General features: G+C 37.5%; 2 protein-coding genes across 2 annotated transcripts; one reads left to right on the top strand and one right to left on the bottom strand.

Moving 5' to 3' along the window:
• Window positions 1-1972: 1972 nt before the first annotated feature.
• LOC104787631 (vicilin-like seed storage protein At3g22640) lies at window positions 1973-4678 on the bottom strand. The gene is made up of 5 exons (XM_010513238.3): window positions 3584-4678; window positions 3374-3454; window positions 2843-3151; window positions 2427-2751; window positions 1973-2341 (listed from the first exon to the last, which is right to left on the bottom strand). Exons 1-5 carry the CDS (start codon window positions 4226-4228, stop codon window positions 2148-2150), a joined length of 1554 nt encoding a protein of 517 aa, XP_010511540.2. The 5' UTR covers window positions 4229-4678; the 3' UTR covers window positions 1973-2147.
• An 8774-nt stretch (window positions 4679-13452) lies between these two features.
• LOC109129495 (uncharacterized) lies at window positions 13453-15813 on the top strand. Its single transcript, XM_087508084.1, has 4 exons — window positions 13453-14585; window positions 14682-14969; window positions 15059-15283; window positions 15358-15813. The coding sequence occupies exons 2-4, from the start codon at window positions 14829-14831 to the stop codon at window positions 15688-15690; spliced, it is 699 nt and encodes a 232-aa protein (XP_087364210.1). The 5' UTR covers window positions 13453-14585; window positions 14682-14828; the 3' UTR covers window positions 15691-15813.
• The last annotated feature ends 1123 nt before the right edge of the window (window positions 15814-16936 follow it).

Below are 16936 nucleotides of genomic sequence, written 5' to 3' on the forward strand. Positions count from 1 at the left end.
TTGAGACAGGGGATTTCTATGACAATCCGCAACACTATCGTAGGCTAGTTGGACTCTTAGTGTATCTTACTTACACAAGACCGGAACTAACTTATGTCGTTAATATGTTGTCCCGGTTCATGAAACAACCTCGTACTAAACATTGGGAAGCTGCAACACGGGTAGTACGCTATCTTAAAGGGTGTCCTGGGCAAGGTATTTTCTTAAGTGCTGACTCGGATTTGCAAATTACGGCTTATTGTGACTCGGATTACTCATCCTGTCCGGTGTCCCAACGGTCATTATCGGGTTTTATTGTCATGCTGGGGGACTCTCCTGTGGCATGGAAGGCGAAAAAGCAAGATGTAGTGTCATGTTCTTCGGCAGAAGCGGAGTATCGTGCTATGAGTTTTACCACATGGGAGTTGAAATGGAATCGTGAGCTTTTGTCGTGTTTTGGTGTGATTCATAAGCAAGCTATGCGTTTGGCTTGCGACAATAAGGCTGCTTTGTATATTGCCGCGAATCCATTGTTTCATGAGCGGACAAAGCATATTGAAAATGATTGTCATTTTATTCGAGATGAGATTCTAAATGGCTCACTTACTACTTTGCACATTCCTACGATAGAACAGCTGGCAGACATTTTTACCAAGGCATTAGGATCTCTACAGTTTACATATTTACGTGGCAAGTTGGGCATTCGAGATCTTCATGCTCCAACTTGAGGGGGAGTATTAGGGAGTGTTATGTAAATATTAGATACTTTATCTCTAGATATGTTAATGTTTCTTATTTCATATATTCTAGAGTCTTCAACCTTGTTGTGATTAAGGAGAACAACATATTCTCTTCAACCTTTGTCAGAGTTAGATACCTCAAGCCTTACCGCGTCCACGGTTTTGGCATATCTCACCTTTTTCATCCACAACAAGAAAGAAAATAAATACTTTACTATTCAAGGTTAGTACCTCGCTTGCTCGCCATAGCCCATTATATTCTCTCTCTATATGTGTGTGTGTAGTAGTCATTGATGGAATATATATCCAGATGCTGAAGGGAAGCAGTTCAATGCAATAAGACCGGTATGGGGATTTTCTCAAGTGCTTCCGCTTGATACATTCAATGATCCGGAGAAGGGATATGTCTTCGAGGGAGATCAATGCGAGTTTGGTGTTGATGTGTTGGTTCCACTTGCCAATTGGGAAGTTGTCTCGTTTAATCAGCAACCCTCGAATCCCAAGTTCTCTTGGACGCACAACAAATTCTCAAAGTTAAAAGAGACAACTTACCAATCAAAGAAGTTTTCAATCGGAAGAAGGAATTGGTGAGTAGTGGTCCATATATAGTTCTATATAACACTTTATTAACAACTTGTTACTAGTACGTGTTAACAACTTAGAATGTTTTTTTTTTGTAGGGTGTTAACGTTTTATCCCAAGGATTTAACAGATTGCAAATCCTTATCTCTCTATCTGAAAGCTGATAATGACACAATAAAGGAAGGTGACATGATTTACGTGCAAGCGGATATGCGAATTCTCGACCCATTTGGATGTAATCACGTGGAAAGGAAGAGTAAGTCGTAACGTTTTTTTTCAAGTAATTTACAACTTGATGAGATTAGATATTATCATGTAAAATATTCATTAGAGATTATATTACTGTTTTACTGCAGTTAACAGTTGGTACCAGAAAACAATAACTCCAGAATGGGGATGGAGTAAATTTGTGTCTTTAGATAAACTTCGGGAGGCCTATTTGGACAAAGAAGGCTCTTTGAATGTAGAAGTCGAATTTAAAAGTCGTGTCTACCACCGAATACTCTTCATGAAGATCTTCCTTTTCATTTTTTTTTTAATATTATTTTTTACTCAGATTTTTTTTTTTTTTTTTTTCTTTTTTTTTTTATGAATTGTGATAAAAATTGGATTGATTTGATGAGTTTTATCTTTGTTTTTTTTGCACTTGTTTTTTGAAAAGAACCACACCATAACCAAACCTTCAGGTTATATTATTTATCAAACAGAGCCGTTCAGAGCAATTTACAACTCAAGAAACCTCGGTAGACAGAACTTACATAGCGTCACCGTTTGTTTTTTGTTTTTATTACATCGCCAGACACATATACCAAACCTTTTCACTCGTAGCAACTTGTAAACACATTCTCAAAAACCGGCGAAGCTGAAGATTGATTGGAACGATGGCTCGCGTTTCTCTCGAGTTTGTTGATGGCTACGAGTCGTAGGCGCAAAGTAGGAATGGTTTTGGCTCGTAAATAGTTTCTCCGCCACTTTACTTCCCACACCAAACGTCACTCTCGTCGCTACCGTGTCGAGGTTGCTCAACACATTCTCTTGTCCTAATATACACAACCCCATTCAAGTTGCTTTTAACACTCAAAAATATATATTTTAGAAACTATCAGTAAAAACACCTTTCTTTACCTGCAAGGAACGTTCTTGTGCAGTTGGATGCATGAATACCAAACCCTACCGAAACAAAGTTTTCGTCGTGTGAGACTAAAGTGAATGGATGACCTGCCGGAATGATAAAGACGTCGCCTTTACACACTCTTGAGACAATCTTGTGTACTTGTCCACTCATATCTTCTTCTTCTTCTCCTCCTTGTTGAGGCCACCATTGTTGTTCTTGTTGTTGTTGCTCTCCTTGGAATGAATACGGAGAAGCCATCTCATAGCGGGCACAACCATTCTCCACGAACGTAATAAACGTTGTCTTGGAGTTATAGTGAGGAAGGAACAAGGAACCCTGCATATTTCCACAACCCGTATCTCATGTTAAACATTTAACCTATATATCAACCAATAGGAAAATATAATGATTGTTGACTTTGTATGACCTGTGACATGTTGGTCCAAGCGACGGCGATGCGAAGGTCTTGGAGTTGATCAAAACTCTCAGGATGTGCCTCGTGGAAATGACCAAAGTCGTTGGTGTAGCTTGAAACTGAATCTTGAGTAAAGAGATTGAAAGGTCTCAACTTCGTGCTTATGTCTTTGTGTTTGGATTTTGTTTCTTTGTGTTTGTTTGAAGGAGAAGTAGCATGTTTGGTGAGCTCCTTGATCTGGTCTGGTGAAACTCTCCGCATAATTCCTTGTCCCGTTTGTTGTGATCCAGAAAATAATCTCCCTACCAACTCTTCCGGTATCTATATAAGAATTAAAACTTGGTCACATAAGTATTAATTAAAACTTGGTTATCAATTTTACAATAATAATTTCAGAATTACTCAAAATTAGTTTCCCCAACTATACGAGATTTTCCAAACATGATTCGATTCATACTAGTTAGTAAATACAAAACCTAGTCTTAGACTTATATATATATGCTGGATATTAATTAAAAAAGATGAAAAAGTTAAGAACCATACGTTGAAACTCGCTGAGAGGACTTCTTTGCTAAACCCTGTGAAGTAGGATTGCTGAAACTGGGATCGAGCTGGGAAGTAATCCTGAAACAAATCGTGGACGTTAATAGAGACACAACAACATTACTAACTCAAACTAGTACACTGTCTTGGTCAAACAAGGTAGATCATTATTAATTGTGAAAAATAAATATTAATGATCAAAATAATAACCTTGAACTGGCCAGGATTGTTGACGGGGACAATGATCTTGACAAAGCGAAGAGGAACGGTCTGGTTAGTGTTGGTGGCAAAGTGGGTGACGCCGGAAGGGAGTCTCACCACATCACCTTTGGTTACGTGGAACGATTCTTTGGTTTTATCCGTCACAAACTCAACCACTCCATGACCTTGTAGTACTAGCACCACAGAATCAGCATCCAGATGGTGAGGCACAAGGAAAGTGTTTGGCTCCATCTCAAACAACGCGAATCTGTAGTTTTCGATCCCGCGGAAGAGATTCCGTGCGCGTTTTGTGAACTTAGGCAACATTTTCACAAAGCCTTCATTTGATTGGAACCAATTCTTGAAACTCCGCTTCCTAAAGTGGTAGGGAAACTCCGTCGACTCTTCCTCCCATCCCTCGCTTGAGCGACCTCCAGGACCACGGCGAGGAACGTCTTGTTCCTCTTGCTGCGGTGGCTCGAACTCTTCGAGATCCACATGGAAGGCTAAGCAATGGACGAAAGCTATGGAGATGAGAAGGAGAAGTGTTATGACTAATTTCTTGGTCATTGTCATTTTTGTTGCTGATGTGTTTCTTCTTGAGGAAACTAATGGATTGTTTTGCTTATATAGGATGGCGACATTGACATGCATGGTGACGAGTGTTCTTAACACACTAAAGCCACGATTGGACACAATCCAGACGTTATCCAAACGCCCAAAAAAAAAAAAAAAATGGAGAAAACATTTAATGAGATCTAGAAGTTAGTATATCAACTGATGACCAGTTTTAATGATGTAAAAATTTCTAAAAACGTTTCTAAATACCCTAAGAAAAAAAAATTATCTAATATAATTGGACTCTTATTTTTGGATTTTGAGATACATGAAGATGCTTTTAACATTTAAGATTTAGTGTAATCAAATTATTATCCAATATTGCTCCTAATTATTGTGTGTTTTACAAGATAGATGAAAACATTTGAATCTAGCAGATATGGATAACACTTACGTGGATTATTCAAAAAAAAAAAAAGGATAACACTTTGGTGGACGTGGTACGTACGATAAGTACGAAGGTGGATCTTGATTCTCAGTGATCTTACGTTACGTGTCTCATCACCAAGTTTTGTTCTACCTCAAACAGCATGACTAAGACACTCCAATTTTTTGTTTTTGTCTTGTTTTAAAATTTTTGTAGCGTGTGTTTTTTATTTCTAGCATCACGTGGCTTGGTGTAGTAACTAGTAAAGTAGTAAATATGTATCGCTATAGTATACTTATAAAAAAGAAGAGAAAAATTAACAGAGACTACAGAGTTACTTCGATTGCAATATATTCTTCAATATAAACCTCAAATTATATAAACTCGAAAAAGGGGAAACTTGGCTACCATATACGGAAAAAGCCATTTCACGTCACATAATTTAAATCAAAATAAAAGTAGAGGCAACGTTTAATTATAATCAAACCATTCACGACGTTTTAATTTACTTTTTTTGTTTTTTTTTTTCTCAATTCTTCACGGCTTCTTCAACTGAACATTCATTGTTTTCTATTGATATAATAGAAAAAATATTTTGTAGGACTTCAATCGAATATTTGACGCAATTCAAATTGACGTGTAAACAATGGCACGTTCTCTTGAAGGACAAGAGATTCATCTACAAATACTTAGATCTTGTCCAAGATCAAGAAATTTTCATAAGTATCGATCATAATGTTCAGATCATCGATCCAGTGAACCGTGAACGTTGAAAGAAAAGAAGATAAGGTGAAGAAAGTGCGTTGATAAGGAGTTCTGATTCGTTTGGGGAGAGCTGATAGTAACCTGAGTTGGTGTAGAGGTGTTGGCTGCATCATGGTGAGTAGTAACATGTGAGTTTGCTCTAGTTAGTGGGAGATGTTGTTGGTAAGATAGCTGATCCAATGTGAGTGATAGGAAAGAAATTACCATCTCCCATCATGACAGTGTGGGCACCAATGTACTGTCTTGACTGCCTGATATTAGACGTCTGTGATCCCCAAGGCAGCCAATGCAGCAGGCAAGTCAGACTGATACGTGTTGTCAAAGCGATGCCAACACTTAAATGCACTGTGACCCACTTTTCCACAAATTTGACACACTGGTCTACCATGAACATAGTAACCTGAGACAACAGAGTATAGAGAACTAGTATCAAAGGGTGATATTTGTTGGTGAAACCTCCTGCCATTATTGGAGTACGAGCCTCGGCCTTGCTTCCCTTGCGTCTATTGCCGTAACCTGACCTCTGAGTATTAAAAGGCAAGTGTGATGTAATGTCGAACTCCTCATTGTACGCCACCGAACGGTCATTATAAGCCGTAAGACGAGGAATTACATCTTCTAGAGTTGGTGAGGGAGTAGAATCCAAGATCCCTTCAATATAAGTTTTGATGGGTTCATACTCCCTACCTAAACAATTCAAAGCAGAAAATATTTTTTATCGTCTCACTAACTGGACTCCCTATAAATGCACGTTGCTCACACACACTCTTAAGTATTAGATTGTGGGCTTCCAACTCAAAATCAATTGACAATGAGTGGAGAGGCCCATATCCTATATATATCACTTAAGATCCTACTCAACTTCCAATGTGAGATATTTTATCCCTAATACGCCCCCTCGAGATGATGGTTATTTTAAGCATCAATCTCGGTATGTTCGGGCATGAATCAGCGGCCCAGTTATTGAGTCGGGCCGATTGTGGATTGGGTTGAGCATGTGCGGACCGGGCTCTGATACCATATTAGATTGTGGGCTTCCAACTCAAAAGCAATTGGCAATGAGTGGAGAGTCTCATATCTTATATATATCACTTAAGATCCTACTCAACTTCCAATGTGAGATATTTTATCTCTAATATTAAGTTCTTTTAATTACTCCAGTATAGGCATATCTTTTTTTTCAGTGTTTTGTAACTTCCTTTGCAGACCAAACAATCTAGAGGAAGAGACTTTATTGAAGTGACTAGCAAGAAAAATCCATACCTCCTGTGAAGTTGTTGTTTTGGTGACCTTTGTGAGAATATCTTCACAAAGTGAACCAAGAAGCCACACCCTCACAACTTGATCTGACCGGATCCAAGCTTGGAATACAGGGTTTGGGGTGATGGTGTCGTAGCCAGCGATGTGTGGAACAGTTAAGGTAGGTTCGGGTTGCTATGTGGAACCATTGACGAATCCAAGCAGTCCTTGTCCAGAGAGAAAGGACTCGAACTGCATCTTCTAGAGAAGGTAGTTTGTTTCTGTGAGCTTGACAGTCACACAATTTGAGATATTTAGAACTGGTTGAGAATAGAGCTCCATGGATAACGCCATGACTCTGATACCATGAAAGAATAGAAGATAATGTGAAAAACTACTTTTCGATTTCATATTGATACTCTCTTATCAATTACAATCATAAAACCCTAGTTCCTTTGACACATGTCATCATCAGCCAGGAGGTTAAGAGTGTCAAATCGCTTGCTCGTCCCTATCCTCTCATCTGTACTACAGCTCACCTCTTTTGCTTTTGGTTTTTCACCAATGCTTAAAGCTTCCTCTGCAACTTTTTTTTTTTTGTCTTTTGTGAGTTGCAGAGTCGACCGTTGCTTAGCAGGCTTGATGGGCTGCGAAACTTGAAAGTTGTTGGGCCTTGATATATCATGATTTTTGTGGTTTTTAACCATGATATAATGAGTCTTTTGATTTGTTTTCTAGGATGTTTTTGAGTCTTTGCAGGTTTTCTAGGACTTTGGCACAGAAGGAGCAAAGTGGAGCAATTTAGATCATTTTGGAGCATAAATCTCGAAGAATCAATTTGGACTCGGATCAAAACAAGGGCATCGATCGACACCACTTAGGAGCATCAGTCGACACCCTCTTCAGCCGATGAAGAATCACAAATTTGGAAGTTTTACAAAGTTGCCCGAAGTTTTCTATATTTGCAACACAAGTCCCTTACGTGTTTTAGAACATATATATAGTGTTTTTGGGTTTTAGAAAACCCTGAAGTTTATTCTAGCAAGTTATTTTCTGCAACCCTGTGAGTCAGTTTGCATTGAGTCAGTTTTTGTTTGAAATTTGTTTAAAATTATGAACTATCTATCTGTCATGTTGCTTTTAACTTTTGTTTGAGTGTCTCTTAACAGAATAATCATCCAAGGATTGATCCATCAACACAACTATCTGCAACTAACAAGGAGTCTCAGGCAAGAATTCACCATTCATCGAGAGCATCGATCGACACTACAATGGTGTCGGTCGACGCTAATGGGTAACAGAAACAGTTCATCTTTTCCTTACAATTTTCAATACGTTTTTTTTTTCTTTTAGCTTTCCTCTTATTTGAAAACACTGGGGACAGTGTCGTTTAAGTCTGGGGGAGGTTAGTACTAACTACTAACATAGTTTTTGTTCTTTAGTGTGTCAAAACCGATTTTTGTTTTTATTGAGTACAATTTTTCAAAATTGTGTTGGGGACTATGATTTTTCTCTTTAGTGTATTGCCTTGGTTGATTAATGCTGCAGATTGAATCCACTAATCCGACTAATGAAAAATCCAATGGCTGACAGGTAAACCAGAGACATCCAAATTTCCAACAGAATCCAGAAAAGTCTGAGGTAACTTCTGCACTTTTCTTTTATCTCATCAAGGAGATTGATGTTCATAGATCTTGACTCCTTGTTCATGCCTGACAAGTAAGATCTTCAAAAGAAAATGGTACTCCTCTCCCTTATTTATGTTGAAGAGATTATTCCTCTGAGCTTTGTTTATTTAAAAAAAAAAAAAAAAAAAAAAAAAAAAAAAAAGATGAGATGATTTTGATCAGTTTAGAGAGGTAGGTAAATTACCTGTGACCTCATTATTCTACTCTTGAGTCAAATGATCACACAAAGCTTGGAAGCGAGGGGTAGATAAATTACCGATGACCCCATTATTCGCCTACAACTTTGAGAAAAATAATAGTAAAAAAAAACAGCAAAGCAAAACTCAAAAGAGGATAAGACACTACAAGAAAACACGGTTTTTCCGACTACAATCGGCGACTAAATGCGTAGTCGTTAAATTTAGCGACTATTTAACGACTATTTTACGACGAATCATATATAGTCGTGTATTAGTCGCTAATTTGCGACAAAAATATTGAGTCGCTAAATGGCGACTAAAAAGCGACGAAGTAAGGAAGTTGTGAATGTTGTCGCAAAATAGTCGCTGATTTAGCGACTAATTGTGTAGTCGCTCGTGTTGTCGTAAATTTGGCGACTATTTTGCGACTTATGCGGCGGGTCGCAAAATTTTGTCGCACATTGGTCGCTAATTTAGCGACTGATTGTGTAGTTGCTGTTTTGTCGTAAATTTGGTGACTATTTTGCGACAAAACTTTGCGACCCGCCTCATATGTCGCAAAATAGTCGCTAAAAGTTGGTTTAAAACACGTTTTTAGCAATCCGGGGAGTAGGTGTACCTGTATTTGGTGACTACGTGATATAGTCACTTTTTAGTCGCTAAATATACTTATATAAACTGAGCTCACCAAACGTCTTTCTCACTCACAGAAACACACAAAGCAACACCAAAAAAAAAACGAGATCATAGAGATTAATAATAATGTTAGGAAGTTACAATTATAGTAATTTCCGGGAGTGGATGTACAAGAGGATCAATGAGGTGACGGAAAATTTTACAGAAGAGTTCAGAGCCAGGATGGATCAGTTCATGCAATTTGCAAATAGCCAGCCTTTTGCACAAGAAAACGGGGGTAAGTTTTTTTGCCCTTGTAGTACGTGCAAAAACGAGAAGCGTTTTCTAGGGACTAGAATTTGGAATCATCTTTTTAGTTATGGGTTTATGCCAGATTATTATGTTTGGTATAAGCATGGGGAAGAAATAAATATGGATATAGGAACAAGTACTGTTGATATGACATTTATTAGTGGGAGTGAGGAAGTGGGTAATGTAGTAAGATAGATATGTGGATATGGTGAATGATGCATTTCCTTCTAATGTGGGTTTTGATGATAATTATCAATGGGATGGGCGTTATAAGAGTGTAGAAGAACCAGTACTTAACCATTCAAAAAAATTCTATGACTTGTTAGAAGGTGCAAAAAATCCAATATATGATGGTTGTCGTGAAGGTCACTCACAATTATCTTTAGCTGCTAGAGTTATGCAAAATAAGGCAGATTATAATATGAGTGAAAAGTTAGTGGATTCAGTATGTGAAATGTTGAGTGATTATTTACCAGAAGGAAACCAGGCTACGGGTTCTCATTACGAGACAGAGAAATTGATACGATTGGTGTTTGTATAAACAATTGTATGTTATTCTGTAAAGATGACAAAAAGGAAGAAAAATGTTTGTTTTGTGATGCACCAAGATGGAAGACTAAGAATGACCGACGCAGAACCAAAGTACCATATAGTCGTATGTGGTACTTACCTATTGGTGATAGACTTAAGAGAATGTATCAGAGTCATAAGACTGCAGCAGCAATGTGATGGCATGCTGAGCACCAAGCAAAGGTGGGAGAAATGAGTCATCCATCTGATGGAGCGGAGTGGAAGTATTTTCCAAGAACAAAATCCTCAATTTGCTGAAGAACCCCGTAACGTGTATATGGGATTGTGTACTGATGGTTTCAATCCATTTGGGATGTCTCGTCACCATTCATTATGTCCAGTGATATTGACGCCATATAATCTACCCCCTGGTATGTGCATGGATATTGAGTACTTGTTTCTTACAATTCTAAATTCTGGTCCAAACCATCCGCGAGCTAGTCTTGGTGTCTTTCTCCAACCTCTTATTGATGAGTTAAAAGAGTTGTGGTCTACTGGAGTCGATGCATACGATGTGTCCTTGGGCCAAAATTTCAACCTAAAAGCAGTACTAATGTGGACGATAAGCGACTTTCCTGCGTATGGTATGTTATCTGGATGGACAACACATGGTAAATTATCTTGCCCAGTTTGCATGGACGATATAAAGTCTTTTTATCTACCTAATGGAAGGAAGACATGTTGGTTTGATTGTCATCGGAGATTTCTTCCTCCTGATCATCCTCTGAGGAGGAATAAAAAGGACTTCCTGAAGGGAAAAGACGCTACAAGAGAGTATCCACCAGAGTCCTTGACCGGTGAGCAAGTTTATTCAGAGCAGTTGAATTATGTAAATCCACCAAGAACCAAGGACGTCGATGGAAATGGTCATGAAAGGAAGATGCATGGATATGGAAAGCACCATAACTGGCACAAGGAAAGAATTTTATGGTCGCTACCGTATTGGAAAGACTTTAATCTCCGACATAATATTGATGTGATGCATACATAGAAGAATTTTTTGGACAACATAATGTACACTCTTATGCGTGTGAAAGGTAAATCAAAAGATTCCGTTATGTCAAGATTGGATATAGCAAAGTTCTGTTCTCGGCCACACTTACGTCTTGATAGTAGGGGTAACGCACCTTTCCCGCCCTATACATTGACAGACAAAGCCAGAAAAAGCTTATTGGAATGTGTGAAATACTCGGTTAAATTCCCAGATGGCTATTCGGCATACTTAGCTAGTTGTGTTGATATGGAAAATGGAAAGTTTTCAGGCATGAAGAGCCATGACTGCCATGTTTTCATGGAGCGGTTACTTCCATTTATCTTTGCAGAACTCCTTGACCGGAATGTCCACCTTGCGTTATGAGGTATATTAATTAATTATTTAAAAAATTGTAACACGAAACAAGTATATATATATATATATATATATGAAGTGAGTAAAGGTTTCTCTGTAATTGATGTGATGAAGTTTGAATAAATATAATATTGCAGGGGTTGGAGCATTTTTCCGGGACTTATGCTCAAGAACTTTGCAAACAAGTCGACTTCAAATTCTAAAACAGAACATTGTTTTATTTCTTTGTAATTCGGAAAAGATATTTTATTACCATCCTTTTTTGATGTGATGGAGCACCTGCCTATATATCTTCCCTACGAAGCTGAACTGGGAGGCCCTGTCCAATATAGGTGGATGTATCCTTTTGAAAAGTTTTTCAAAAAATTGAAAGGAAAAGCAAAGAACAAAAGATATGCGGCAGGATCAATTGTTGAATCATATATCAATAACGAGATTGCTTATTTCTCTGAGCACTACTTTGCTGCGAACATACAAACAAAATCAAATTTAGAGTAAATATTTTTAAAGTGATATTTAATTTAATAGTCATAATAATTATTTTTTAATTTTATGGTCAGATTAACAAGATTTGATGAAGGTGAAGAGTTTGAATATCATGTCCCTGGAGTACCCTCTATATTTACTCAAGTTGGTCGTCCCAGTGGAGAAATGAATGAAATATGGCTTTTAGGTGATGACTATCGTTGCACACACGCATATGTTTTACGGAATTGTTACTATTTTCAACCAATTGAGAGGTATATAATTAGTTACATGTCACAAATTAGTTATATTTTAAGATATCTAATTCCACTATATTTTTTCAGATACATTTGTGGTGATCTGGTCTTTCTATATTTAGTATGTTCGAGGTTTATATTTCGGCAAAATATCCAGGATTTAGCGAGAAAGAACTCTCCTTGAAAAGAGCTGATTAAAATCATTCATGGGTTAAACAATATGTATGTTAAATAATTTTTCGTGATATACCTATTTTACTTATTGTTATTATTTAAAATAACGGGACTTATATGCAGGTTACTTATTGGAACGCCTCCAATCCATTTCCTACTTGGGTTCAAGAAATTGTCCATGGACCTTTGAACAAGGCTAAAACATGGCCAATGTATTTTACAAGAGGTTTTTTGTTTCATACAGAGAATCACGGTACTGGACGAAAGACATGTAACTATGGGATCTCTGTTAAAGGTGAAAATTATGTGAATGCATCTGATGCTGCAGATTTCTACGGGACATTAGCTGATATCATTGAACTTGAGTATGAGGGGATGCTTGGGTTGAAGATCACACTATTTAAGTGCAAGTGGTATGACCTTGTTATTGGTAGAGGCACTCGCAGAAGTAATGGTGGCGTTGTAGACGTTCTTTCATCCAGAAAGTACAATAAATATGAACCATTTATTCTAGGTATGTATATAAATTTCCCCATTAATTATATATTGTCACTATCACCTTTATATATAATATGTGTAATCTTTACATGTTGGTTGCAAAACAGCATCTCAAGCCCATCAAGTTTGTTATATTCTGTACCCATACATAAAGAAACTGAAGCATTTGTGGCTCAATGTTCTAAAAGTAAATCCGAGAGGAAATATTTCTGGAGAACCAACTCTTTTGCAAGTAGAAACTGATGATGATGTATTGATCACTACAATTGAAGATGTCATAGTAGACAATTTGGAAAGGGGAGACCCAATAAATCTCGATTATGATGTTGCAAACACGGAACCTGAAGATGAATTTATGTGTAATTTATCGTCTTCGGATGATGAAGAACCCTGATATGTAAAATAAATTATGTATAAGATATGTAAAATAATTTACTGTTTAATAAACATTTGGAAGACCTTGTTAATTTCTTTAAGATTATTGTTTTATACAATAAGTATAACTTTTTTTTGTGTCATAAAAAAAAATTAACAATTTGACTTTGGGGTTACTCGAACCCAGGTCTGATGATGTTAATCAGGGTACATTAACCATCTGAACCAATTCTTTTTTTGTGAATATAAACAAAACGTATTGCTTATATTGTGTAACACTCCTCTTATATTTTGGGCAAAAGAAATTTGGGCCCAACAACATTTCGATCTGATCCATCAAAATCGATCGGAGACAAACCTATTCCTAAACCTAAACCTAAAACATTCGATCTCTCCTTCTTCCTCACTTCCTCATCTCCTTCTTCCATTAACCCTAAATCAATCCATCAATTCGATCCATCTCCTTCTTCTTCAATCTACCTTCTTTGATACATCATCCTTCTTCCTCAATCTAACCCTAACCCTAAACCTTCTTCGATCCATCTCCTTCTTCCTCAATCGATTTATCTTCTATGTCGTCGAATCCTGCAGTTAAGAAAATAAAAAAGAGAAAGGTTGCACTCAACCTTTCTCAGAGAGCCGGACCCTCTAACCAACCCCCACCTGTCTTTAGAAGACCCAACCCTCTTCCACCTCAGTACAATTTCACGCCAACGGCTCGAATTCCTTCCCCGTTCACGCCCCAAGAGCAACAACATTTCCGGAACTTCCCACCGCCACAGACGCTTTTCCAGAACTCAGCCAATCAAGTTCTTGATCCGCCCATTTTGATACCTGAGGTTCAGAACAATACTGCTCACATGCCGGAGGATCATCTGCTATCTCCAACGCAGCACTCTCATGGTCATAGTCAACAACTGTCTTCTCAAGGTAACAACTACGAGCCTCAACTCCAGGATGAGACGATGCAATCTCTAACTGCCCTGCTTACGATGCCTGGCCGTGAGAAGTTTACGACTGTTCTCTCTCCCATACCGTTGGAGAAGAACACTTGGTAATGTTTCTAGCTTTGGTTTGATGTAGAATTCGATTTAATTGATTTGGTTTAGTGCTAGCAATTGGTTTTCATACTTAGGATGTCTTTGGTTCTCATAGTTTGCGGATTGAATTCTTTTGTTGCTTTAAATTGGTTTGTTTGATTGAAAGTTTCAGTCTCGTTGCTTTCAATTTGTTTGTCAATCTCGTCGCTTTCAATTGATTTGTCATTCTTATTGCTTTCAATTCATTATAGTAGTGTATGTGAAACAATTGATGCAATATAATCTCTTTAGCATATATTGATTGATTATTATTTTTTTGTTTGCTTTATAACTGATCTAACTAACTAGCATTGTTTACATGTTTGGAGGTTTGATCGGGACAAAACATGTCAACTTGTTCGGAAGATTACCAAGATTTTTACAAACAAATTCGATGGTCCATATTATACTTGGACTTGTGTGCCTCCCGATCGAAAAGAAAGATACTTCATGGAATTTGCGGTAAGAATAGTACAATGTAACATGTTTTCTACCTGTGTTTATTGCTTGTTTTCACTAACTTCACTAACATAATTCCTTCTCTCTTTTGTTATGTAGAAAACTCACACCTGGGATCCATTGATAACAAGAACCGTTCAAGAACATTTCAACACCATCTGTAACCGTCGGATGAAGGGCATGGTTAGCGATGCAAGGACGTCTCGAATTAAACCTTCATAGATTGAAGGTACTCTCTGGCAAGAGATGGTTGATAATTGGGATACTGAAGAACAACAACAAAGGAGTTCAACCTATTCCAAATGTCGTTTGTCTGACCGTAATGGTCTAGGTCCTCACATCCACTTATCAGGACCCAAGTCATATAGAGAAATCCAAGATGATCTGGTTAAGTCATTTCTAATTTGTTAGTTACATTTATATCCTTTCTATCTTTAAACACTTTCATAACCATTCTTTATTTTGTAACATTGTAGGAAGAAGAGTTGGGAAGAGAGGTCAGTATGGGTGAAGTTTTTTTCAAAACACATACAAAGCCGGATGGTTCTTATGTGGATGGCAAGGCAGAGAAAATTCATCAAGCTTATCAGCAGAAGTTGCAGGAGAAGATGGCTGAGCTTGAGATAGATTCAAGCCTTTCAGATGGTACTTCACACCGTCGAGAGCTCACCACCGATAAATGTACTGCCATCTTCCTTGAGGTAAAGTACCATTTCTATTCGATCATGAATTTGTTTTGCTCTTTATTTACAGTTTTTTTTTTTGGTAAAAACAGTGCACTGAGAAGGATTCACGAGGAACTCCTTATGGTCTTGGAAGCCTCAAAGCTAATCTTGGCAAGGGCAAGCAACGATCACAAACTGAAGCATTTCTTACATTGCAAGAGCAACTCAAGGAAGCCCAACGACAAATTGAAATTCAGGCGACTCTCAATGCTGAAGCTGCTGCTCGAGAAAAAGAGACTGCTCTCCTTGTGGCTGAGCAAAAGAATGAGATCAAAGAGTTGTCGTTGATGGAAAAGTTTATGCGTGACACTAATCCAGCCTACTTGGAGTTTATAGCCTCTCAATCAGCTGAGGAGGACAATCAACATTCACCAACAACATGATCAACTCCAATATGGTTCCTATATTCTCTTAACTCATGAACCAAGTTCTTTTGTTCAGTTTGTATGTGTTATAAACTCTTTCTCTCTTTGGTTTTGGTTTGATTTCTGTTTTGGACTAATGTATTTTCTGGTTTCAATAAAATTATGGTTATTTATATAATGTGTTTTCATTAGATTTTGGACTTGTATATTATGTTTGTTCTCCATTTCATTAATTTCAGGATTAAAATCAGGATTAATCTCAGGATTACAAAACAATAATAACCAGTTAATTTTCTTATTTTCTAAAACAAAGTTGTCGTTATGTAGTCGTCATTTAGACAGAAAATTGTCGCTAGGTTGTCGTCAAATAGTCGTTAAATATGACGACTATTTAACGACAACCTAGTATTGCAATTTTATTCATGTAACAAAGTCGTAACTTCGTCGTAAATTAGTCGTCATATTTAACGACTATTACACGAGAACTACTAATATAGTCGTACACTAGTCGTCAAATTGTCACTAAATTTAGTTACTACATAACGACTACGTGACCACAATTTACCGACAACAGTGTATAGTCGTTAAATACCGACTAATTAACGACCAACTGTATTAGCAACAAAATATTAGCTACAACAGTGTATAGTCGCAAAATAGTCGTAAATTTTCAATTAACGACTATTTAGTGACTATTCCTACAGTGGCCGATCGCCTGTTTTCTTGTAGTGAGAATAGAATAAGTCTGGGAGAGAGGAAGAATACCACATGTTGTAAAAGATATATCTTGCTTGTTACGGTATAGTACGGGAATGAGTCTAGAAGGTTCTTGACATTGATTAAATTGATGAGTCCCATCGATGAAGGCTTAATGGAGGAAGTAGTGGAATTTGGTTTGAATTTGGGATGCTATGAATGTCAACGGAGAAGTACATGGTGGTTCGATTTGGATTTGTGTGCCAAGCATATGGATTATGGTTTGGATGATCATGGCAGTACCTTAAAAAGAAAATAAGTTTCTGTGTTTTCAAACCTCTTTCACAGGTCTAAGTTTCTGTTTTGCTTGAGGGCAAGAAAAGGCTAGGCCTACTTTGTTTCACACTCTTGGTTTTGAAACCTTCTGATTCAAATGCAGGGTTTGACGAGACTCCTTTATAAGCTCGCTCATCATCACCAGTTATAGACCCGCTTTGCAAGAGTGTGTCCCAGTGTTTGTGAAAAGAAACATATATTGGATTGCACATTGGAACAACAAAGCTTGTGA

The sequence above is a fragment of the Camelina sativa genome, chromosome 1, assembly GCF_030686135.1.
Source record: "Camelina sativa cultivar CO46 ecotype springtype chromosome 1, ASM3068613v1".
In the NCBI taxonomy this organism is placed as follows: Eukaryota; Viridiplantae; Streptophyta; class Magnoliopsida; order Brassicales; family Brassicaceae; genus Camelina; species Camelina sativa.

What these genes read in the sequence shown, in the direction of transcription:
- LOC104787631 (XM_010513238.3), bottom strand. Translation starts at nt 4,228, where the DNA reads ATGCATGTCAATGTCGCCATCCTATATAAGCAAAACAATCCATTAGTT. An exon ending in TCCTCTCAGCGAGTTTCAAC is followed by an intron (nt 3,152 to 3,373) that starts GTATGGTTCTTA and finishes ATTCTTATATAG; the next exon opens with ATACCGGAAGAGTTGGTAGG. An exon ending in CTTGGACCAACATGTCACAG is followed by an intron (nt 2,752 to 2,842) that starts GTCATACAAAGT and finishes GGAAATATGCAG; the next exon opens with GGTTCCTTGTTCCTTCCTCA.
- LOC109129495 (XM_087508084.1), top strand. Translation starts at nt 14,829, where the DNA reads ATGGTTGATAATTGGGATACTGAAGAACAACAACAAAGGAGTTCAACC. An exon ending in GAGAAATCCAAGATGATCTG is followed by an intron (nt 14,970 to 15,058) that starts GTTAAGTCATTT and finishes GTAACATTGTAG; the next exon opens with GAAGAAGAGTTGGGAAGAGA. An exon ending in GTACTGCCATCTTCCTTGAG is followed by an intron (nt 15,284 to 15,357) that starts GTAAAGTACCAT and finishes TGGTAAAAACAG; the next exon opens with TGCACTGAGAAGGATTCACG.